The sequence below is a fragment of the Garra rufa genome, chromosome 10 (genome assembly GCF_049309525.1).
Source record: "Garra rufa chromosome 10, GarRuf1.0, whole genome shotgun sequence".
NCBI classification, from domain to species: Eukaryota; Metazoa; Chordata; class Actinopteri; order Cypriniformes; family Cyprinidae; genus Garra; species Garra rufa.
This window is the reverse complement of record NC_133370.1, coordinates 30,739,562-30,765,017: the sequence shown is the minus strand read 5'-3', so window position 1 is coordinate 30,765,017 and position 25,456 is coordinate 30,739,562. Positions and strand designations below refer to the sequence as shown.

Below are 25,456 nucleotides of genomic sequence, written 5' to 3'. Positions count from 1 at the left end.
TTTCCATTATTTTCTCCTCTTCTTATCACTAGGAAAAGCAGTGAAGACTTCCCTTTAAGACTGGTCATAAAGCTTTTTAATTAAGTAACAGAGAAACACAAATTGTTTAAACTTAAATCAGAAAAGTAAGACTGATTATGGCAGAAAGAGAAACATATCTAGGCCAAACAGGCTTCTCTGAGCTTCTGAGAACATAATGTGCTGAGTTGAGATTGACAGATGATGTCATTACCCTACAGAGTTGTCTGTTTACTGCTGTTTGTCAGAATGCTTACATCTTCAGTGTGCAGAGAATTGTCCTCACATGCTCTGAAGAGTCCTAGAAAAACACATCAAAATAATTTAAGGGTTCCTAAGAAAAATGGGTCCAACATGAGGTGAAACAGCATAATCACACTCCTGTTAAAGTTTCTTGAACAATACAATTACCAGGAAAGAATTACACAATACCTCCCGTAGACATTTCCACTGTTAAATTTAGCTCCACTGTTGAAAGAACAAACAATAGTGGTTTTGAGCAACAGATTTCATTGTTATAATGGATGAACTATGCAGAACTGTGTATACTATTAAGCAACAATGAGCCAAGATGACCTTGTGACTTAAGAAATGCTATCATTGAGATTCTTGTACAGTATGAAGGTTTGCTGTGCATGGGCTGTGGAGTAATTTTGTGCCGTCAGGGAGCAGCTCTACAGCAGAAGGGCTGCCAAAACTAGAAAGCTGGGCCATAACTCAGAGAGAGACTTAGATTGGTTACATAAGCAGGTCCTGCTCTTAATGTGTTCTGCACACTCCGCTTCTCCATCACCCACATTCACACAGACCAACTGCATTACAATCTTCATATGTCACCCAGACGCCCAACAAAAGATTAGTAGAGATTTACCAAATGTGCTGAGACAGGAAGAGGGAAAAATTGCTTTAAGATTGGGGATTCTTAAAAGCGCTGTTGTGAAAAAAAAATCATAACCAGTTAAAGTGATGACATTCTGCATTATACCTAATAATGTAATATAAAAACGAATCATTTACCATGTGTGTGTTGTGTGTACACAGTCAAGCCAAAATTTATTCAGAGACCTTCAACATTTCGAAAATAGTAATAAAATAAATATAACAAGAACTCAGAGGTTCAAATTCACCTTGATAATGCCATTCTTCTGTTAGACTGTCCACCAATTTAGGTCAACCAACTTATAAGCAATGCTTAATTTTGTTCAGTATGTGCTGTAAAAAGGTTGCATTAGCAATTAAAGAAAAAACACTTACGCAAAACATGGCCAGGTCAAAGCGTCTGAACAGTTTTTGGTCTTAAGTTTTTATTAATTTTACTGGTGGTCCACTGTATGAAGAAGTTGTATGAAGTATAATATGTCACAGTTTACTTTATTTTGCTATCCTCACTTACATAAATTAACTATAGTGTCCTGCATCCACTAGTAATTTTTTTTTTAAAGTTATATCTGGTGTCTAAATAATTTTTGGTTTGACTGTATGTTTATATGTATTTTTTTTCTTTGGATAATATTTGCTAAAAGGGCAGTAGAATATGTGTAATCTGTCGATAGAGGTGTGCCACAAGTCAGGTCCTGTCTGGTGTTTCCTGCTCTGTTTTGGATGAGCATTAGGTCCGGCAGATGTCCTCTGTTATCCAGACTGTCTGCGTCCGGAGCGTTTGAGGAACAGAATGCAGTGCAGGATGTTGCAGAGAAAACCCGCCAGGGAAATGAATGTACAGACAAAACACACACTGACCTTCAACTTCTTCAAATAACTCAACATATCTTCATATGGAAAAGCCATATACATTTGTGTTATGTGAAAACAATAAGAAAACAAAATGTGCCTTTTTCCACTTTTTTAATTTTTGATTGTACTTTAACTTAGTTTGATGTAAAAATGTAATGCAATTTGCAGTATTAGAATATCAGTATTTAACTGATATGACCATACTTGACTATACTTTTCATAGCAAAAGTTACATGCTTCGGGTAACTACATTTCTGTTCAGTATATTTAACTATTTAATTAATCTCAAAACATGAATAAGCCTGACATATGAAAGCTTGTTTCTGCCACTGAATTTTTTGCAATTGCGTGATACAAATTTATTTTTATCTATAAACTCACAATTTTCAAGTAATACTAACAATTCTAACTAAATTTCTCAGAATTGCAAGTTTATTATGAAATTTAGTTTTGAGAGCTAAAAAGTCAGAATTGTGCATTTATAGGGGAGAGTGGGGACAGTTGCAACATGTGGCAGTTGCAACATTGCTTATTTCTTCAAGCAGGAATAAGATACAGTGATAATATTCATATTGCGCATGCTTTATTGGCCCCTCATACTTCCTGGAAGAAATCAGTCACATGTGATCATTCCTTCTACCCAAAATCATTTTCTTGGTAAAAAAGTAATTTTTTTAAAGATTAGATTTTTGGTCATAGTGTCTAAATTGTTCGTGTGACGAATTGTGAAAACATAACATTTTATTCTGTGCATTCTTAAGTTTCTAATAGGCATAGTTAGAGTGTGCCAGTGATATGTTGTCAAGCTATATACCAATTTTTATCATGGCTATCACTGTAGGGACAGTTGCAACACACTGTTGCAACCATCCCAACATGCTGTCCCTTACCACAATATTGATTTAAAAGCTTGCCATAACATTACATAATTGTAATTTTATAATGATAATACTAATGAACCCCTTTAATAGTTAGTTATCTCTCCTTTTTTAAGTGAATAGGTAAAAAAATCTACTTGTTACTTAACAATGTTTTTAATTTACTATTCTCTGTTTTTTTTACAGCCAATTTACCTTATTGAAGACCGTGACTGTGAAGAAATAAAATAAAGAAATTGCAAAATTATATTTAAGAATGATTTCATTACATTTTCATTTCACTTTGTCTATTTAAGTGTAAAGTGTACGTATATTATAATATGTACACATGTTGCAGCAATATGGGTGAGTAGCTGACAGATGCAGCTTTATTGTATTAAAATTTCGGCTTTCTAATACAAACAGTCTCTGAGAAACTAAAGGAAATGCAAAAAGTGTTGCGACCGTCCTCACTCTCCCCTACTTGTGGCTGTATAACTAGCAATTTTGAGTTTATATTTCAGAATTCTGACTTTATATCTCGCAATTCTGTAAAAAAAAAGTCAGAACTGTGACATATAAACTCACAATAAACTCACTTCTTTTTTTCTCAATTTTGCAATTCTGACTTTAGAACTCACAATTCTGTCTTTATTCTCAGAATTGCGTAATACAAACTTACAATTCTGACTTTTTTTATCTATAAACTCACAATTTCGAGTAAAGTCATAATTGTGAGATATAAACTCACAATTTCAAGAAATAAAGTCAGAATTGTGCAATATAAACACGCAATTGTGAGAAAATAAATCAGAATTTCAAGATATAAACTCAATCTGACTTTTTTTTTCTCTATTTCACAATTCTGACTTTAGAACTCACAATTTCGAGTTTACATCCTGTAGTTCTGAGGAAAAAAGTCAGAATTGCAAGTTTATATCTCACAATTTTGGCTGTATAACTTATAATTCCAAGAAAAAAGTCACAATTGTGAGATATAAACTCAATCTGACTTTTTTCTCATAATTGCACTTTACATTTCGCAAAGCTGACTTTTTTCCCAGAAATGCGTCTTGCAATTCAGACTTTTTATCTATAAACTCACTATTTCAAGTAATAAATTCAGAATTGCAAGATACAAATTAAAACTTTTGAGTAATAAAGTCAGAACTGTAAGATACAAACTCACAATTCTGAGAAATGTGGTTAGAATTGCGAGATAAAAAGTCAGAACTCGCAATTCTGACTTTTTTCTTAGAATTTTACGCAATTTTGAGAAAAAACGTCAATTGTGCATTTATATTTCACAATTGTGGCTGTATAACTAGCAATTGTGAGTTTATATTCCGGAATTCTGACTTCATATCTCGCAATTCTAACTTTAGAACTTACAATTCTAAGAAAAAGGTCAAAACGGCAAGATATAAACTCAGTATACATATAACATATAAACTCACTTTTTTTCTAAATTTCGCAATTCAGATTTTAGAACTCACAATTTCGAGTTTATATCCTGTAAGTCTGAGTGAAAAAAAGTCTGAATTGCAAGTTTGGATCTCGCAAATTTGGCTGTATAAAAATAGTCACAATTGTGAGACAAACTCCATCTGACTTTTTTTTCTCAGAATTGCGTGATACAAACTTGCAATTCTGACTTTTTATCTATAAACTCACTATTTCAAGTAAAGTCAGAATTGCGAGATATATACTCACAATTTTAAGTAATAAAGTCAGAATTTTGCAATATAAACTCGCAATTGTGAGAAGTAACAATCCTGTAATTCTGAGGGGAAAAAGGCAGAGAAAAAGTCTGAGAAAAGAAAGTCACAATTGCAAGATATAAACTTTTTTTCTCAGAATTGCACGTTTACATTTCGCAATGCTGACTTTTTTCCCAGAACTGTATGATACAAACTTGTAATTCAGACTTTTTATCTATAAACTCACTATTTCAAGTAATAAATTCAGAATTGCAAGATATAAATTCTACATTTTGAGAAATGTAGTTAGAATTGTGTGATTAAAAAGTCAGAATTACGCGATATAAACTCACAATTCTGATTTAAAGTTTTACTTTACAACTGTGGCTGTATAACTCACAAATTGCATCTCTGACTTTTTATCTCGCAATTCTAACTTTAGAACTCGCAACTTTGAGTTTATATCCTGTAATTCTGAGGTAAAAAGTCATATCTCACAATTTTGGCTATATAGCTCACAATTCTGAGAAAAAAGTCAATTGCGAGATATAAACTCAATCTGACTTTTTTCTCATAATTGCATGTTTTCATCTCGCAATTCTAACTTTAGAACTCGCAACATTGAGTTTATATCCTGTAATTCTGAGATAAAAAGTCGGAATTGCGAGTTTGTATAACACAATTCTGAGAAAACTCTCGTAATTGTGAGAAAAAGAAAAAGTCTGAATTGTGAGATAAAAAGTCGCAATGTTTTTTATTTTTTATCCAGTGGCGTAAAACTAGACCATTGCCACTTTTCAGCAACTTTAAAAGACCCTGAAAGACAAGTCACACCAGACAACATTCACAACATCTGCTCTTGCTGTACATCTAGACTCATGCACTGACTCACGCAAGTCCAGAATGTCACATGACTGACCTTCGGCTTTGAAGTAATCATGAACACTCTTCTATTTGACTAGGGTATTTAACAAAACTTCTAATGGCAAACTCTGCAGACCTTTGTTAATAAGCAAATACTTGGCAGTCAGTGATGAGAGCAAACAACAGCGCTTACCGTTTAGCAGCACAGCCAGAAAAAGCTTACAGTACATTCATTCTCTTATTGCAGTGTATTTAACAAACATTGGAGACGGATTGGAATGGAAGTGGCCGCTCGGGTTCGATCGAGCGCTTTAGTTCTAAATATAAGCACGTTTGTTTCATTGAGGCAGGCTTGGTTGACGTCTCAGCATTCCGGGTTCCGAGAAGCCTGAGCGCATGGAAAGTCCGAGCGGCCCAGAGCACCAGCGGGCCAACTTTCCAAAGCATCCATCAAAAACTGCTGCTTCAAAGGTGGCTTTTCCACATGTTTGTGAGGAGAAAGAAATGAAAATATGAATCTAACTCAAGCAGTTTGTTCATGGAAGAATGCACGACATGGGGCACTGAGCATCTCATTCAGTCACATCATAACTGGAGCAGACTATCAAAAAAACGACTTGTTTGGACTTCTCTCAGGGTTTCCACTATTTTCCAAGACATTATATTCCAGGACACTTATGTAACTAAAGAGATTTATAATTAGCATTTCTGCTACAAGACCTATTTGAAATCTGCCATCTTTGCTCATAGAACGAAAGATGTTTTTGAGCAAATCAAAACCCTGATGTATCATATTTGATATTTAAAAACATAAATGATGTATGGATAATCAAGTACACCTGAGTTGCTTCAGAGTTCATCTTATACTAACATCTACAAAACATCTACAACAATTTATTTACATTTTAACACCATGTTGTTTGCAAAAAAATGTATCCTTAAAAACAAATTTTGGAGAATATCGGAGTGTAACATGACATTTCGGAAGTATTCAAGAGCGACTAAGTTTTTCCAAGCTATTTTTGTAATTTGAGCATTTTCCATGCCTGAAAAGCTGAATTAGTGCACCCTGTTCTCTGGAATGGTTTGTGAAAAGAGAAAATTTAATACCAGCTCACTATTTTCCACAATGATCTCTGTGTCATCTGGTTGTCAAGCCTTATTACAAACAATCAAGCTGCATTAAAAAGTTCCTGGCTTATGCTGCATTGGTGACAGAATTTCAAAGGTTGTTTAGGATCTTTTCATGTGGTCAGTGTTTTCAGTCAGTGGGTCTGTGTTTGATGCAAAAGACTCCAGCTGACTGGATGATTACAAGAAACTTGAAAAATAAAGCCATGCACACAAATCAAAATCAGAGCCTGTAAAGCAGGATAAGTGTGACTGACAAGCGGTTACAACAATTTCACTGTTTACAGAATCTGAGTCTCCAATACAGACACACACGCATTATGAGAGAGATTTACATGAACGTTTCAATTAAGTTTCTTGTTGTCATTTTTACAAGCAAATACAATGTGGCAAAGCTCCAAACTGACCTTGAAAACAAGACAGCAGCTAAATCTCATTTTGCTATGGCTTTTGCACAAATATCAGAATATTAAAGTGAAACTGGACATTTTGTGAATCGACAAGCTACTATCATCCAACCAACACATGGTATGATGAGTTACAGACTTATGCTATTAAACATGTGACAGGTAGCAGTATATTAAAGCCCATAAAACACATGTGCAGTTATTCGTGTTCCAGCTGCTGCCCACTTTACCGCACAGCTGTGAAAAACAACACCTAACAAACAGGTGCAGCTGCAGCAATGGAAAAAATGACATATGCATTCATTAAATGTAGCTTAATTACTACAGCCTGTTGAAAAATAAAGCAATTTTCCAAGTCCCATAGATACTAACAAGCATTATAGCTGTCATATAGTGTGGAATAGTGATGTATTACACAGTTGGTTATCCAGTACGGTCAGGTAAGGTAAAGACAGTGGATGGGGATGGAGTATGTGAGCATAAATAACTATGCAGGATATGAAATATAAAAATATATTGGAAATAAAATGTACAGTTGAGGTCATACATTTACATACACTTTGGAGAATCTGCAAAATGTTAATTATTTTTCTAAAATAAAAGGGATCATACAAAATGCACGTTTTTTTTATTTAGTACTGACCTGAATAAGATATTTCACATAAAAGACGTTTACATATAGTCCACAAGAGAAAATAATAGCTGAATTTATAAAAAATTAACCTGTTCAAAAGTTTACATACACCTGATTCTTGTCCTGAACAGTTCAACTGTCTGCTGTTTTTCAGAAAAATCCTTCAGGTCCCACAAATTCTGTTTATTTTTCAGCATTTTTGTGTATCTGAACCCTTTCCAACAACAACTGTATGATTTTGAGATCCATCTTTTCACACTGAGGACAACTGAAGGACTCATATGCAACTATTACAGAAGGTTCAAACGCTCACTGATGCTCTAGATGGAAAAAACTATGCATAAAGAGCCAGGGGTATAAACTTTTGAACAGAATGAAGATATGTACATTTTTCTTATTTTGCCTAAATATCATATTTTTTCATTTGGTACTGCCCTTCAGAAGCTACAGAAGATACTATGTTTCCCAGAAGACAAAATAAGTTCAATTTACCCTGATCTTCAAATTCCAAAAGTTTTCACCCCCTGGGTCTTAATACATTGGGTTTCCTTCTGAAGCATCAGTGAGCGTTTGAACCTTCTGTAATAGTTGCATATGAGTCCCTCAGTTGTCCTCAGTGTGAAAAGATGGATCTCAAAATCATGCAGTCATTGTTGGAAACTGTTCAGGACAAACAAGGGACTTGTGAGCAACTATCACTAAACAAAAAATCAGCTGTGGATCATTTAGGTAAAAACAAAGTATTAAGAATCAAGTGTATGTAAACTTTCGAACAGGGTCATTTTTATAAATTCAACTATTTATTTTCTCTTGTGGACTATATGTAAACATCTTCTATGTGAAATGTCTTATTCAGGCTAGTACTAAATAAAAAAAATAACATGCATTTTGTATGCTCCCTCTTATTTTTGGTACAATAATTAACATTTTGCAGATTCTGCAAGGTGTATGTTAACTTTTGACCTCAACTGTAGGTATATAAAGTACCATTTAAAAGTTTGGGGTCAGTAAGATACATTTAATCTGCAGGCTACAATTATTTGATCAAAAGTATGGTAAAAACTGTAATTATGAAGTACTATTGCAATTTAAAATAACTGTTTTCTATTATAATTTTCTTTTCAATTGTAAATTATTGCTGGCAAAGCTTTTCAGCAGCCATTGCTACTGTCGCATGATACTTCAGAAATCATTCTGACTTCAAATTCTTATATAGTAGAACTTTTCTACAGAGCTATAACTGGATGCAAATTTTACTATGGAGTGAACTCTATCACCAGTGAAGGAACAGGAAATGGAAAACCCAGAGTGCACAGATTACACAACAGTTTGGGAGGAGAGGCTAAATTGCTGGTGCTCCACTTCATTCACATGCTTTTGTGCAGAGAGGAAAAAGAAAAAAGAAAAAACATTAAACTGTGTCCAAGCATCGGTCTATAATCTATCATTCAAACACTCTTAAAGATAAAGGTGCTTCACGATGCCATAGAAGAACCTTTTTTGTCTAAATGGTTCCATAAAGAACCTTTAACATCTGGAGAACAGTTCTGTTTCACAAAAGGTTCTTTGTGCAAAAGAAGGTGCTTCAGATTATAAAAATGTAAGAAAGAGATGGTTCTTTAAAGAACCTTTGACTGGATGGTTCTTTGTGGAACCAAGAATGGTTCTTCTATGGCATCGCTTGAAGAACCCTTTACTTTTAAGAGTGTATGACCAGTTCTTCAGTGGTTCACTGTCCTATCCATCTATTCACTTACACAAATGAAAAAGTCACAAGAGATTGTCTTCAGCAGAAAACTCTCAGTCAGCTCATCTTCAGACCTGCTCTGGGGTCAGTTTGTGGAGGCCATCTAATAGCTTTGGCTTTAAAGCAGTTTGGGTTCCAACCACAATGTTGTATTTGGTTTCCAAAGAAACCTTTTCTGGGAGCACAGCCATCTGTGAGGTCCATAGGAAAAAAATAGCTGGAACTGGAATAAAGGATTGATATGTATGAAGAAAAAGCCTGAGCAATCATGCTCAGCAAAAACCCTATGCCAAAGATGGAGACAGGAACCTTATTCATTAAATGATGCTTCTGTAAACATCCAAATTAAATGAAATTAATATGTCGTACTGTAATGCGTTAATATTTAATGTACTTTGTCCAAGGCATAATTGCATTTTTAATGCTAATTTGAGGTTGCAGATCTATTTGTTTATTTGGTGCTCTGCTTACTGCAGCAAAACTCTTGGAAAAACCTTATAATATCCTCTTTGTGGCAACACAAATTTCTTCAATATTTGAGTCTAAAGCTCTCCAATGATCTGAAAAAGACTAATGATACAAAATGATTTGTACAGGATGTGTCTTGGGCCTTTTCAACAAATGCCAGATAGCTAAATATTTAATTTAATTGCACGTTAAAAGAGGTAAAACAGTTTATAGGGCCACCCTGAGGATTGTTTTTTCCCCCACATGCATTCTGAATGATTTAATAACTGAATTAATGATGCTGTACTGTAGTAGCACAATAACTGACTATACCAATAGACATGTCTAGACCACAGAGGCTGTTTAAATTTGTGACAGAAGAAAATGCTTCCTTTAGAAGAGAGAATTACTTTAGGGCTTTCCTTTCTACCTCCTCAATAACCACAGCAACAAATCTAGGTTTTAAAGAGTAAGATGCTGTAAATTCTAGAGGGGACAAGAGGATCTGAGTGCTTTCCACTGACCACATCCTCCATTAAAGATCAAACAGCTCTAAAGAAAAAAACTATGAAGGACTATGAGATTATACTATAGTCAACAAATGCAATACCAAAAGAAAAATACACAAAGCCTGCCGGTTTCCTGCCTGCAGTTTTTATGTAATATTTGTTTAAATAAACATACATAGTGCTTTTACTTTTATTTAGCAAGGACACATTACATTACAAAACTGACATCTACAATGTTACAAAAGACTTCCATTTTTTATTCATCAATGAATCCTGAAAAAAATGGTTACATGGTTTCCACAAAACTAATAAGCAGCACAAGTAATGTAACTGAAATGTCTCTTGAGCACTGATTCAGAATATCAGAACGATTTCTGAAATATCATGTGAAACTTAAGACTGTAGTTACAGTATGATGCTTAAAATTCAGCTTTGCCATCACAGGAATAAACTAGATGAGTAAAGTTTGAATGAACTTTGAAGTTAGCTTTAAGTTTGAAAGCCTGAAACAGATGTAAAAGCTTTATGTTTGAAAATTTAGAGAAGATATTGATAACATGCTGCGTATTGCCAACATGATTGAATATGTTTGTAGCATGGTTAGCATTTTGTTAGCATGTTTGTAACATGATTATCATGTTGTTAACACGCTGTTAGCAAGATTATCATGTTGCTAGCATGCTGCTAGCATGTTTCTAACATGATTAGCAAGTTTTAAGGATGTTGCTAACGTTTCTAGCATGATTAAAATGTAAATGTTTTTTTGACATGATCTTGTTAACAGGATTAACATGTTGCTAACATGCTGATAGCATGTTTTTAACATGTTAGCACATGGTTAGCATGTTGATATCATGTTTCTAACATGATTAGCATATTGCTAGCATGTTTTTTGACATGATTAGCATGTTGCTAGCATGCTGTTTGCATGTTTTTAACATGATTAGCATGTTGTTAGCATGCTGCTAGTATGGTTCACCATATTGTTAACATGACTGAACATGTTTCTAACATGATTAGCCTGTTGTTAGGATGTTGCCAACATTTCTAACATTATTAGCATGTTGTTAGCATGCTGCGTGATTCATCATATTGCTGACATGATTGAACGTTTCTAACATGATTAGCCTGTTTCTAGCATTCTGGCAGAATGATTAGCATGTTGCTAGCATGTTGCAAGCATGACTAGCATGTTGTTAGCATGATTTAACATATTGTTAACATAATTGAACATGTTTCTAGTAGGGTTAGCATGTTGCGAACATGTTTCTAGCATGATTAGCATGTTGGTAACATGCTGTTTGCATGTTTCTAACACGATTAGCATGTTAGGATGTTGCTAACATGTTTATAGCTCCGACCTACCATGATTAGCATGTTGTTAGCATGCTGCTAGCATGATTCTAACATGATTAACATGCTGTTAGCATGTTTTTAACAAGATTAACATGTTTCTAGTATGATTATGTTTTTGACAATAATCATGTTAATATCTTTTTAGCATGTTGGTGACATGACTAGCATGTTTTTAATACATTGTTAGCATGATTAACACATTGCTTACATGGTTTAGTATGTTGCTAGCATGATTAAGCAAGTTGTCCTAGGATAGTCATTAAGCTTTGCTAGTGATAGACAGCTTAAACACTATGGCCCGGTTTCACAGACAGGGTTTAGACTAAGCCAAGATTAGGCCATAAATTCAATTAGGACATTTAAGCAATTTTTATAAATGTGATTAGAATAAAAACATTACTGGTGTGCATCTTGAGACAAAACAAAGGCACTAATATATTTTAGGATCAATCAGTGCAATTTAATTTTAGTTGAAACAACTAAGATTTACATTTTAGTCTAGGACTAGGCTTAAGCCTTGTCTGTGAAACCGGCGGTATAAGTCTTACTGTACAAAGTTTTGACTCCCTCAATAAAGGTCTATGGGACTTTTTGTAGTTTTGATCATCTGTTTAATAAAACCCTGGTGAAAAAAACAGCTAAAACCAGCCTAGGCTGGTTGGCTGGTTTTAGCTGGTCAACCAGCCTGGTTTTAGCTGGTCATAGCTGGAAGGCAGGCTGGTTTTAGAGGGGTTTTGGCCACTTTTCCAACCTGGCCAGGTTGGTCAGGCTGGTATTAGCTGTTTTTTTCAGCAGGGAAATCATACATCCAATCAGTTAGAAAAGATATAGCAACCCAAGTCAGACCAGAGTTTGGTGGTTGTAGCTTGAAAGCTCCAGGATGAGATGCATTTAAAATTTTAGTCTCAGTAGTAGAAGAAGAAGAAGAAGAAGAAGAAGAAGAAGAAGAAGAAGAAGAAGAAGAGGCAGCTTATATAGTAGATCAGTAAGTTGGCTTTTTCAATCCTACTTAATTACATTTTAAAATATATTACAATGCAAAAACAGTTATTCTTTTTTTTTTCACAAAATTACTCATTTTACTATTTTTGATCAAATAAATGCCTTAAAGGGGTCATCGGATGCCCATTTTCCACAAGTTCATATGATTCTTTAGGGTCTTAATGAAAAGTCTCTAATATACTTTGGTTAAAAATTCTCAATAGTGGCTTAAAAACACCCTTTTACCTTGTCAAAATCAGCCCTGCAAAATATCAGCTCATTTTAAGACATGGCCCCTTTAAATGCCACTGAGCTCTGCCCTGCCCCACCCCTCTCTGGGATTATGTTTACTTTAGCCGCATTTAGAGCGTTTAGCCAGTGTTGCCAGACGTACGATAATTATCGTATTTGTACCATAATTTTGACCTCTGTACGATGTACGATCAATAATACCATAATGTACGATAATTTCAGAATTTTGTGACACCATGGTCGTTGTAATTATAGAGCTTCTATTCTCAAAGATCTAGCTGTGTGGATCCTACGTCTACCTTCATGATTGTGAGGAGACGTGAACGTGGCATTACGCATGTCTTTCATCCAATCTTACGTCGGTCTTCTAGACCAGTGGTTCTCAATCCTGGTCCTGGGGGACCCCTGCTCTGCACATTTTGCATGTCTCTCTTATTTAACACACCTGATTGAGATCTTCAGCTTGTTAGTTCAGTTCATGGATCTCTCTTCTAATGAGCTGATCTCAATCAGGTGTGTTAAATAAGGGAGACATGCAAAATGTGCAGAGCAGGGGTCCCCCAGGACCAGGATTGAGAACCACTGTTCTAGACCAATCATCGTAGAGAATGGCTCTCTCTCTAACGAGCACAAGTTAATGTTCCTGCCACACTTTGTCAGTTGTTTCAAAACTGAGGTTGTTAGTTTAGCAATAAAGTATAGAAAATGAGTGCTGAAAAGGATAAATAGCTGTAACATCTAGATTAATAGCTGTATTCTGAACGTTTGATTCGTGTAAGATAATTAGTTTAGCATTGCAATAAAGTATAGAAAATGAGTGCTGAAAAGGAGAAATAGCTGTAACATCTAGATAAATATCTATTTTGTACGTTTGACTAAAATACGATAATTTTCTCCCAAATACGATAATTTTGAGCTTCTGGTACGATACTTGGATATTTCCAATCTTGCAACACTCTGTTTAGCTGCATTTAGCCGCTTTATCGGCGAAACTTGCCAACAAGCACATTATTAACAAAGGCCATTTGCAAAGATGCATAAAAAACCTTTATACTCACTTCTGCTGTGGGTGAAGCTGCATCAGGAACGATTCATGCGAAGATAGGCGCGTATGTAGATTTCCATTTAAAAACGAAAGTAACGGTAAACCTCTGCATCTTCAGCGGCTCAGATGCCGGGAGTAAATGACTACTGCTTTGTTCATTATTACATCCAACAACAGAACACCTCAATCGCTCAATTAGAGTCTTCTGCAGCTGAGTAACACAATGGCGATCGTATTGGGACTGTTTCAGCTCAGTGAGGGCGGGTCTAAGGTAAGACACTCATGTCAATCAACTGTGTTTCGTCACAACGACAAGAAGCTAAGAATGACCTGATTTTAAACAGGGGATATTACTTTTAAAGATTAAAAAATACCACTGGGTGGATTTTTATGATTGTAGGGTGATTGTGTACACAAACTGTCAACACACATTAATGTTCAAACAACATGTAAAAGTTAGTTTTGCACCCGATGACCCCTTTAATAAATGGTGAGCATAAGACACTCCTATTAAAATGTTAATAACAATTTTGACTTGCTGATAAGTAACACATTCTACCATGATGTCTGGAACAGTTATTATGTATGTATTTAAACATTCTAGTAGTTTCTGGTGAACAGTAAAGAGCTGAACATAAAGATAAAATGGTCAATTTGACAATGAATTAATAAAATTACTGAATCGTGATACAAATAAATAGCTTAACTGGTCATTCAACAAAAGAGAAGACAAAGGAAGGAAGCAAAACGATAGTCTGTAGAGGTTTAAACTGAAAGCAGCTCCTCATTCCTGATAATGCTAAAGATAGAGCAGACGGATCAACTGTAAAATATGCGCTTTGATTCAATTTTCTCCAGCTGCTTTGTGGCCACTTACAATATGTGTCTTTGGTTGAAAGAGGCATGTATTAATGCTACTGGAAACGTGGCATGGAAGAGGTCTATCCTGAAATGAATAAAAACTAGTCCAGGGTCAATTAACTTAAGACAGCGTCTTAAAGGGATAGTACACCCAAAAAGAACATTCTGTCATTATTTACTCACCCTTATGTCATTCCAAACTTGTGAGACCTTCATTCATCTTTGGAACACAAATTAAGATGTTTTTGATGAAATCCGAGAGCTTTCTGACCCTGCACAGACATCAAGGGTCCTACCATGGACAATTTTTTGTGAACGAAGAAAACAAAAATAATGAATGTGATAATGCTGGCAGACTTACCCGGGAAGACATTATTTTTGTTTTCTTTGCGCACAAAAAATATTCTTTTATCTTCATAAAATTACGGTTGAACCACTGATGTCACATGGACTATTTCACCAATATCCTTACTACGTTTCTGTGCCTTGACCGTGGTAGGAACCTTGTTGTTTATGGAGGGTCAGAAAGTTCCTGGATTTCATCAAAAATATCTTAATTTGTGTTCCAAAGATGAAGGAAGATCTTACGGGTTTGCAACAACATGAGGATGAGTAATTGATGACAGAATTTTAATTTTTGGGTCAACTAACCGGGGCAGACTGTCCTGGGAGAATGAAGTCATTATTTTTGTTTTCTTTGTGCACAAAAAGTATTCTTCTATCTTTATAACATTACAGTTGAATCACAGAATTTTCATTTTGGGGTCAACTATCCCTTAGACATGCCCTGAAAGAGTGTTTTTGATTTAAAAACATATTTCTCAATCCTCTTTTTACACTTAAGTAATAAACTAAAGAGAAAACATCAATGTTAACATGTAAACTGTACAAAGTAGTTTTGTTTTAGTTTTCATTGACTTTTCCTGTTCCTCTCTTTATTGTCATGTGACAGGCATCTAAATAATTATTCTGACACATTAACAACAGCATTTAACCACAAAATATAAAATAATCAACATCCCTGACTGAGGCAAAGGGGTGAAATTCTAGTTGCGTTTTTTCGTATAGGCCAATTTAATGGGCCCAGATGTTGTGTGAGCAGTTAAGTCCATCCATGTGCTCAACATCTGACCCATAGCGATCTGTGGTTTACTAATGCTGTTACTGTCAGGTTTTAGTCTTGTATTTTCTGTTCTCCCAGTGTTTTCTCCCCTTCTGTTTCTAGTCACTTTTGGTTTAGTCCTTTTGGTTCGTGTTCAGTTGGTTTGTTCTTGCCCATATTTGTATTTCCCCCTTGTTATCCTTGTTATCTCGTTTGCCAAGCCTGAGTTCCCGGTCAAGATGGCCGCTGTTCCTGAGTTCCCGGCCAAGATGGCCGCCAAGCCTGAGTCCCTGGCCAAGATGTCCGCCGTTCCTGAGTTCCCGGCCAAGATGGCCGCCAAGCCTGAATCCCCGGGCCAAGATGGCCGTTGATCCTGAGTCCCCGGCCAAGATGGCCGCCAAGCCTGAGTCCCTGGCCAAGATGGCCACCAAGCCTGAGTCTGCACCCAAGATGGCTACCGCCAAGTCAGAGTCTCCGCTGGTACCGCCCAGCCTCCCAGAGTCTCCGCTGGTTCCGCCCAGCCTCCCAGAGTCTCCACTGGTTCCGCCCAGCCTCCCAGAGTCTCCGCTGGTTCCGCCCAGCCCTCCAGTGACTGCGCCGCCAGAGCGCCCTCCAGTGACCACTCGCCCAGAGCTTGCTCCTTCAGTGTCTCCGCTGGAGACTCCCAGTCCTCCTGAATCTCCGCTGGGGTCGTCCAGCCGTCCAGAGCCCGCTCCTCAAGAGCGCCGTCCAGAGCCCGCTCCTCAAGAGCGCCCTCCAGAGCCGGAGCTCTCTCCTGCGCGCCCTCCAGAGCCGGAGCTCTCTCCTGCGTGCCCTTCCGTGCTCTCCTGGGTGGACCATGCCCTAGGTTCCCCCAAGAAAATTTTTTTTTGGGGGGGGGGCTACTCCCCTGATCAGCCATGGCCACCTGGACTGTTTACCCGGCCATGGCCACCTGGACTGTTTACCCGGCCATGGCCACCTGGACTGTTTACCCGGCCATGGCCACCTGGACTGTTTACCCGGCCATGGCCACCTGGACTGTTTACCCGGCCATGGCCACCTGGACTGTTTACCCGGCCATGGCCACCTGGACTGTTTACCCGGCCACGGCCACCTGGACTGTTTACTCGGCCACGGCCACCTGGACTGTTTACCCGGCCACGGCCACCTGGACTGTTTACCCGGCCAAGGCCACCTGGACTGTTTACTCGGCCACGGCCACCTGGACTGTTTACTCGGCCACGGCCACCTGGACTGTTTACCCGGCCACGGCCACCTGGACTGTTTACCCGGCCACGGCCACCTGGACTGTTTACCCGGCCATGGCCACCTGGACTGTTTACCCGGCCATGGCCACCTGGACTGTTTACTCGGCCATGGCTTCCTGAGCCCCCAGATCCGCCATGGCCTCCTGAACTATTGACCCGGCCATGGCTTCCTGAGCCCCCAGATCCGCCATGGCCCCCCGGACTGTTTACCCGGCCATGGCTTCCTGATTCCCCAGACCCGCCATGGCCTATTGGACTGTATGCCCTGGAGACCGCCCCTGTATCCTGTGTTCCCCTGTATCCCTGCCTAGCGGTCTCCAGGGCGCCCACCCTCCCTCCCCTATGGATGTTATTAGGCGTTTTTAGTCTTGTATTTTCTGTTCTCCCAGTGTTTTCTCCCCTTCCGTTTCTAGTCATTTTTGGTTTAGTCCTTGTCTCCCCCTTTTGGTTTGTGTTCAGTTGGTTTGTTCTTGCCCACATTTGTATTTCCCCCTTGTTATCCTTGTTATCTCATTTGTAACCACACCCCTGTTTCAGTGTATATAAGTCTGGTTCTGCTCACTCCCCTTTGTCAGTCGATAACGTTACATGTGCTCGTTTCTTGCTACCGGTTTTTGTTTGTTTGTATCATTTTCAAGTGTTTTGTTTAATAAACTGTATTTATTCATTTACTCCGGTTCTCCTCCATCTCCACTCCTCAACCCCGCCTACACTGTGACAGTTACATTCAATAGATCTGCAGGAAACAGGGAAACTGTCTACTGTTTGTTTGTGTTCCAAATGTGGAACTGCATATGCTATCATGCACCTCTGCATATACATTTTAAGATATATTACGTAAAATTGGTCATTTTAAAGGAATTGTTCACCCAAAAATGAAATCGAATTTCTTCTAACACTTAGATACTTTAGCATTATTTCTTGAAGTAGTTTTATTCAATTTTGAACAAATACCAAGTTCTGTCATGAAACTCTAGATGGCGCAGGCTGATGGGTCTTTAACGCAAACTGATAATATTCACAGCGTTAAACTACTTGGCACAAGCTGATTGGTTCATGTTGCATAAGCAGCCAATGAGCTTGCTGCTGTAAAACCTTAAAGTTATGGTAACTCAAACCGTTTGAGGAAACCGATTGCCTTAAACCATTTAAGTTTTAAAACCAATAAATATGATTACTATAAACTCATCTACATTGAGTTCAGGTAATTTAACTCAATGTAAATGAGTTTATAGTACTCATATTTATTGGTTTTAAAACTTAAATGGTTTAAGGCAATCGGTTTCCTCAAATGGTTTGAGTTACCATAACTTGTCAGGTTTTACAGAATGGCTGGTTAACATTCACTGGTTTATCTGAAACCCTCCACCTCCCCAGCTCCACCTGTTTAGATCTGCTATGGGTTATTATATACAGCAGAAGCAATAATCTACAACATCAGCAATAACCAACAGCAGCAGCAATTCAATAATAATAGAACTGTTTTGTCCAAAGTCAATGGGGTCCTAAATAACAAAATCAATTTAAAACTATTTATTGGGAAAGTCGATGCTTATAGCAATGAATAGAATGATGCCTTTAACATGTTGTAGCACATTAGCTTAACATTTTGACTTTTGTTGGAATTACTTTTGAAAACACAAACAAACAACTGTTTGATTCTAAATCTGTTTTTGAAAAAAACTAATTAAGAAATACAAGTCTTTACACAGCATTTCTCTTATGTCTCACACACCCAACCAACAGCAATTTTACAATTTAGGTAACACTGTCTGTTCCATTTGTAAGAACAGCATCTTTTCTCATTTCCAGATGAACGGCATGTCTGTAAAAACTGTTATTTAAACTAACTACTGTTGAAAGGAAAGTATAAACAAAAAAACGTGTGTTTTAGGCCAAATTGCTACTATTGCAAAGGTCAGGCAGCGACGACTCACACAAAAGTGCCTGATTGCAGCCTTAAATGGGTCTCTGAACCAATCAGATGCCTAACTTTTCCACACCTCCATCTCAACTCTAACCAAAACCAATGAGTCAATGGGTTAAACCTAAGCACATTTTCATAGTTTCCTAGTGTCTGTGATCTCAGTGAACCACATATATCCCTGCTAAAACAACAAGATTAGCCTATATTCATATTTAAACTTTTTGGGTGAAGCAAAAACAACTGCACATAATATTAGGGAATTTCATTTTCATGAGTTACGTTAAGTATCATTCTCAGCACCTCGATTCCTGAAATCCTGCTCCTCTCTCAGCTAATGGTCTCTCTTACACGTACACAGCGGGCTGCTCTTCACTCCTTCACACTTCAGAGTGAGTTCAAGTTAGGCTATTACATGGAGGATATGACCCTCATAAACACAACAGGATCTCACAACTCAATGCCATAACCACCCACAGTCTCTCTCAGACTCCCTCAATAAACATCATGTAAACATCTATGAACTGAGGGCTGAGAGGAAACCACATGGTCATGAATCTGTATTAGTGCAACATTTCATACAAATAAGTATGTGACACTCAATAGGGGAACTTAAATCTGTGTGGCACCAGAAAAAAAAAAAGAACATCAAATGATCTCATAATTTTCTTTTATTATGCGGATATAAGTCTATGGGCGAGACTTCCGGTTCATTAGCTGCTATAACGAGAAAAAAACGTGCAGTAAACGGTAAAACTGTTTGCACTACAAACTGTGTTTATAATTAAGTTAGTACATTAAGATAATAATGTAAGACACACTAATTTGCAGTATCAAGCAACAAAACGAGCTTTGTACAGCAAAAAATAGCTGGATGCGGATGAGACCGGAATCTATCTAAAATTTACAAATGGCCGCACCGAGTTTTGCGAAAAAGAAAAAAAAGGTGGATAGCAGCAGATTAAGCAATCCAGGAGCCAGGTTTGTTACAAGGGGTTAATACAGTACACAAATACATCTATTACTCCATTACAAAGTCAAATAGTCTCATATTTGCATTAAATGCTGGTCATATGGCATATATAGCGCCAGTGTAAAGCACAATTAATACTCCTTTGTCTTTCTCCACTATTATGAATATCACGCAAAATGTAGTCACTACTAGCTATCTGCCGCCATCTGGTGGATAGAAACCCACTTCTGCAGCACATTTGATATCTGTTTTGAGAACTAATAATGTTTATTTACAGTATGAATGTAATAGTAGGTTAAATTAACGATACTCAAACACTCAAAGAGACAGAACCAATAAAATGTATCCTGAATCTAGACTACTGTTCAAAGGGTTAGGGTCAGTAACCTTTTTTTTTTCTAAAAGAAACTCATACTTTTATTCAGCAAGATACATTATTAAACTTATCAAAAATGACAGTGAAGACATTCATAAAGTTACAATGTAAACATTTTATTGTTTTGAACTTTCTATTCAACAGAATCCTGAAAAAAAAATGCATCAAGGTTTCCATAAAAACATTAAGCAACAACTGTTCTAGTTGTTGATAATAATAAATGTTTCTTAAGCAGTAAATCACCAATATAATCAAAAGCTATAAATATCATATCACATAATATTACTGTTTTTATTTGATCAAATAAATGCCTTGGTGTGACTTAAAAAACGCTTCCGAGATATAATATAAATGACTTAAAACAAGTGCTTATATAAATAAACTTTTAAGCAAAGTTGTGTTCAAAATGAAGCACATGGTCTTTTACACTGTATTTATGACATACAAAATATTTCTATCTATTATTTAAGCTGAAAATACTACCAAAAACAACAGTTACTGCGCATATAATATAGATTTTTATTTGCAGGTCATTTGAGCGCAGATATACTTATGTGTTTGATTTCATCCACTCTGTTCTTGTGCATCTGGAAGGCCGGTGTCACCCAGCGTCCACACGAACACTGATCACCATACCAGTTAAAGGAGCCCAGCTTTGAGCTGCACTTAGGACACAAAAGCTACAAAAGAGATTTTACAAAAGCTATTAATTTAAAAAAATAAAATGGTATGCAAATTTATTGCACAGCCACTACAATCTCTAGCCTCCCTAGCACAAAATATCATGCAATCTCTTTTACTTTATAAATAAATTATTAATATTAAAGGTTCAGTATGTAATATTTACAGCTACTGGTTGAAATGACAAAAAGCGCTCACACAGGTTGCCAAATTGAGGATACATAACAGGAATAAGTGCAGTTAACAATGGATTGGTAAATTGATGACTTAATTTATCCACGCTTTAATGTGCCTCTTGTCATAAAGCTTTTAGATGGATTCCGAGGCTTTTAAGGTCAGGTAGAATCTGTGATCTCTGATCCAATTCATTTACTAGCTTCCATGGCTGCAATATGCTGTGTTTTCCACCAACTGGCAACCCAGGTTGTCTAAATACTATTGAGTAAATTGGCAGTGGACGGAATCAAAGATCAAAACATACATACATTCTAATACAGAACGCTCATTTTAAAATAGAATAACAGGCTGTAAGGTTGTTTTTCTGAGAAACAAGTAGGTGGACTTGGCATGTATTTTAAACATCTGCAAATATATAATGGCTTCATTCATTACTAAAGTCAAAAATTACATATAGCACCTTTAAAGCTAACCCTAAAGCAATAATCAAAGAATACACTTGTAAAATGTTATAAGCAAATGGATAGATAAGAACAGAGTTTTGATAATTCTATTTAACTGTGTGTCCAAATGTGTGCAGCAGTGAGGTACTACCTGTCCATCCATTACACCTAGTAAGGCCGGCTCCATCCATTGCACTGGCTCTGTAAAATAGGATGTGCACTGTCTATGATCTTCACTATCACTCACTATCCTTGTCTTCTTATGAGAGAACGCAGAGGCTCCGCTTCCCACACAGTGACTGAGAATGCTGGAGTGACGGAAAAGTGTGCGTCTGTTGGGAACGAAAGACAATAGCAGGTTATGACTTCAGTCAGTGTCATAAATGTGCCCCTGGACCACAAAACCAGTCGTAACTATCATGAGTATATTTGTAGTATTAGCCAAAAATACATTGTATGGGTCAAAATGATCAATTTTACTAAGTAAAGATCATGTTCCATTCAAATATTTGTAAATATCCTTGCGTAAATATATCAGAACTTAAATTTTGTTTAGTAATATGTATTGCCAAGAACTTCATTTTCTCAGTATTTAGATTTTTTTTTGAACCCTCATATTGCAGATTTTTAAATAGTTGCCTCTTGACCAAATATTGTCCTATCCTAACAAACCACACATCAATGGAAAGCTTGTTTATTTATCTTTCAGTATGAAAGATGTGTATACCCTTATGACTGGTTTTGTAGTCAAGAGTCACAAAAAGTATTTTGAGAGTATGCTGTATAAACAGCATACAATAAAATAAAAAGATATGCACTTTACCTGCACTTTCTACATCTGTATACAGCTTCTGCATTCTGGGTTTGTGCAGGGTCAACAGCGAAAACATCTTTTGGCACATTTTGGAGTTCTGAATTCATCAAAATACATGAATTTGACTGCTAGTAAGTTCTTTCATTTGAGCATTCAGTGAACATATTAACTATTTATCTATGGGTGTAAAAAACAGAAGGAATTAACATACCACATATGTACAATGTCTTAAAAATGTAAAAAAAAGAAAAAAAGAAAAGGAAATTATGTACATACCTGGATATTTCTCAGTAATTTTCTTCAATCTAAACTGCTTATATAAGGGATTTGTGGTGTCTACTTTACATTCCATTAATTCATAAAGAGCCAGCTGGTCCATAAATTCTTCATTCATTCTGAGAAAACAAGTAAAGCACTCTTTAATAATAATGCCCTCACAAACATTTTTTTTTTTTCACAGGATAAATAATGAAAAACACTTACTTAACATCTGGTTTTAAGTTTTGGAGCTTAGTATATGCATCCTGTAAATTCAGATGTTGTGTTTTCATCAGGTAAGCAGTCACCACAGCAGCACTTCTGCTTTGCCCTACATGGCTACAAAAAATTAATAAATTAATTTACAAAAACTTAAAATAAAAATCTGAATCTGAATATTTGAACGAAAACATAAATCAAAGGGTTAATTCGCCCAACAATGAAAATTCGGTCATTAACTGCTCACCCTCATGTTGTTCCAAACCCGTAAGACCTTTGTTCATCTTCAGAAGACAATTTAATATATTTTGGATCAAATCAGAGAGCTTTCCGACCCTGCATAGACAGCAATGCAACTACCACATTCAAGGCCAAGAAAGGTAATAAGGATTCTTAAAACAATCCATGTGACATTAGTGAATCAATCTTAATTTCATGAAGCTGTGAGAAGCTGCAACCGTTTTTGTGTGCAACGAAAACAAAAATAATGACTTTCAACTATTTCTTCTCTTCCGTCAGTCTTTGATGTGTGTTCAGGAGTACCACGATGCATACATGTGCATTCCTGACTGACAGGGAAGAGATTAAATATTTTCACAGCTTTATAAAATTAGGGTTGAACCCCTGATGTCTACCTTACTGGGCCTTGAACGTGGTGGTACCATTGCTGTCTATGCAGGGTTAGAAAGCTCTCAGATTTCGAAGGTTGCTAATTAGAGAGAATTTATGTTTTCAAGGAAATATCCATTTAAGCAGTAAGGTACGAGTCGCTTCGTGTCGTGCCAAACAACGCCCTTCAGCCGTGATTTATTCACGATACAGCACGGCCTCAAGTACCTTATTGCTTTTAAAAAACGATTACAACACAATAAAATTAAAAATATTAAAATCAAAAATATATTAAGTTGTACGTTTTCATAAAGTAAAATCATTAACTGCCTTCCGCTGTAAAAAGTAGTCCCTAACGGCTGCAGCTGTGTTTACGTTGCTAAGGGTGGTTGCTAAGGGGGTTCAATGATACACAAAACTGTTGAGTGAAGCGGTCATAGCAGTGCCTTATCATGAATAAGACACAGCTGCTGACCAATCAGAATTGAGGAATGGAACTAACCGTTTTATAATTAATATTTGATCACACTTGTAATTATCTGAATGTATATTGACTAATGCACTTTTAAGTATTACATACTGCAGTGTTTCAAAGTTATTATCAATTATACCAATGCACAAGAACTGCTGATGGTTTGGATTCAAAGTGTGTGCTGAGAGCGTCACATATGAAGCTGACACAGTCGTCCAGTCTGCTCAGGAGATCTGTGGAAGCTTCATCCAGAGCTTGGACAAATTTGGTGTGGAATCCAGTGACAGCAGGTTCCTCCGAATCAACAGTGAGTATGTGTGTTACACCGGCGTCTGTCAGGCTCTGAGCGTCCTTCAGATCGGACACAGACCCGATGTAGAGCCCAGCCTCCACTCCTATCATGGTTTAAGTTACTAGGTAAACACACAAACACCATTCATATTAGTGCACTGAGAGAAAGCGTGACAGTAAATAAACGAGGCACAACTCATTAAATATACCTGCTCCAATTAAATAGACAAGACTGTATGGGGAGAAAATCACATTAATACATAATTATGAATACACACTTCTGCTAATAACTGCTACATTTCCTGGCTATTAATTAAGTTTCGTACCGAATCATTCAGTCGCTGCAGATTTTATTCATTCAAAAGCTTTTCTTTAATGTAAACAAACGCGATTAAACTCACGTGCTACTTGCTGTCAAGAAAAAACGTCCAACTAAGTAAAAAAGTCCGTGGGAAACAAAGTGAACTTGATCGTTCCGGACAGAACATTGTTATTATGAAGTCTTCACAATGCCTCTAGAGGGCGCTAATATGAAATAAATAAATACTTTATGCTTATATTGCAATATTTAAAAACGTGGTATGATTTGTATAAAGAGGAAACCAGGCTTGCGAAGATGTTTAAGTCTTGTCATGTGATTTACTTTGCTAAATTTACTAAAGTAGCCTACATGTCTATAAGCATGTTTACGTTAACCCCCAGTTTCACAGACAATGCTTAAGGCTAATCCCAGACTAAAATGCATGTTTAAACTGTCTCAGCTGCCCTGACATATCTTGAAATTTGTCAGTACCATTGTTCTTTCCCAAGAGGCACACCTGTAACGTTTTCTTCGAAGGCAAGTTTAAATGAATCCCCGTCTGTGAAACCAGGCCTATTTGTTATTTTTCGAATTGAACTGAATTTCAGTGTGAAGCCCAAGACGTTTATCGTTCTAATTTAAGTTACTTAAAATTGTAATTGATATGAACTTTGGCTAATTAAATTCATAGAAGAACCATTTTTGGTTCCACATGAACCATTCAGTCAAAGGTTCTTTAAAGAACCATCTCTTTCTTACCTTTTTATAATCTGAAAAACCTTCTTTTGCCACAAAGAACCTTTTGTGAAACCGAAAGGTTCTTCGGATGTTAGAGGATCTTTATGGAACCACTTAGACAAATGTATTTTTTAAGTGTGTTATTGTGGCTATTTTGAGTGAAAAACCTCAATCCCTCATAAATATATGTATTTCTCATTGTTACAGGGTTGTAAACTTGTGAAAGGGTTGAGTTATTAATACTTTTAATGAAAAAATTAGAAAAAAAAAGTAATTGTTTCAGCA

The 25,456-nt window shown here is 36.7% G+C and overlaps 1 protein-coding gene across 1 annotated transcript; it reads right to left on the bottom strand.

Moving 5' to 3' along the window:
• Positions 1 to 20,315: 20,315 nt before the first annotated feature.
• Positions 20,316 to 24,551, bottom strand: dusp12 (dual specificity phosphatase 12). The gene is made up of 7 exons (XM_073849619.1): positions 24,459 to 24,551; positions 23,981 to 24,254; positions 22,767 to 22,880; positions 22,560 to 22,678; positions 22,293 to 22,380; positions 21,621 to 21,801; positions 20,316 to 20,848 (listed from the first exon to the last, which is right to left on the bottom strand). Exons 2-7 carry the CDS (start codon positions 24,241 to 24,243, stop codon positions 20,699 to 20,701), a joined length of 915 nt encoding a protein of 304 aa, XP_073705720.1. The 5' UTR covers positions 24,244 to 24,254; positions 24,459 to 24,551; the 3' UTR covers positions 20,316 to 20,698.
• Positions 24,552 to 25,456: the final 905 nt, after the last annotated feature.

Bases quoted from the DNA above. Each gene is read 5' to 3' on its own strand.
- dusp12 (XM_073849619.1), bottom strand. From the start codon at position 24,243: ATGATAGGAGTGGAGGCTGGGCTCTACATCGGGTCTGTGTCCGATCTG. The intron at 22,881-23,980 runs GTATAATTGATA...AATTTTTTGTAG, and splicing joins TCAGCAGTTCTTGTGCATTG to CCATGTAGGGCAAAGCAGAA. The intron at 22,381-22,559 runs GTATGTACATAA...TGATGAATTCAG, and splicing joins AATTACTGAGAAATATCCAG to AACTCCAAAATGTGCCAAAA.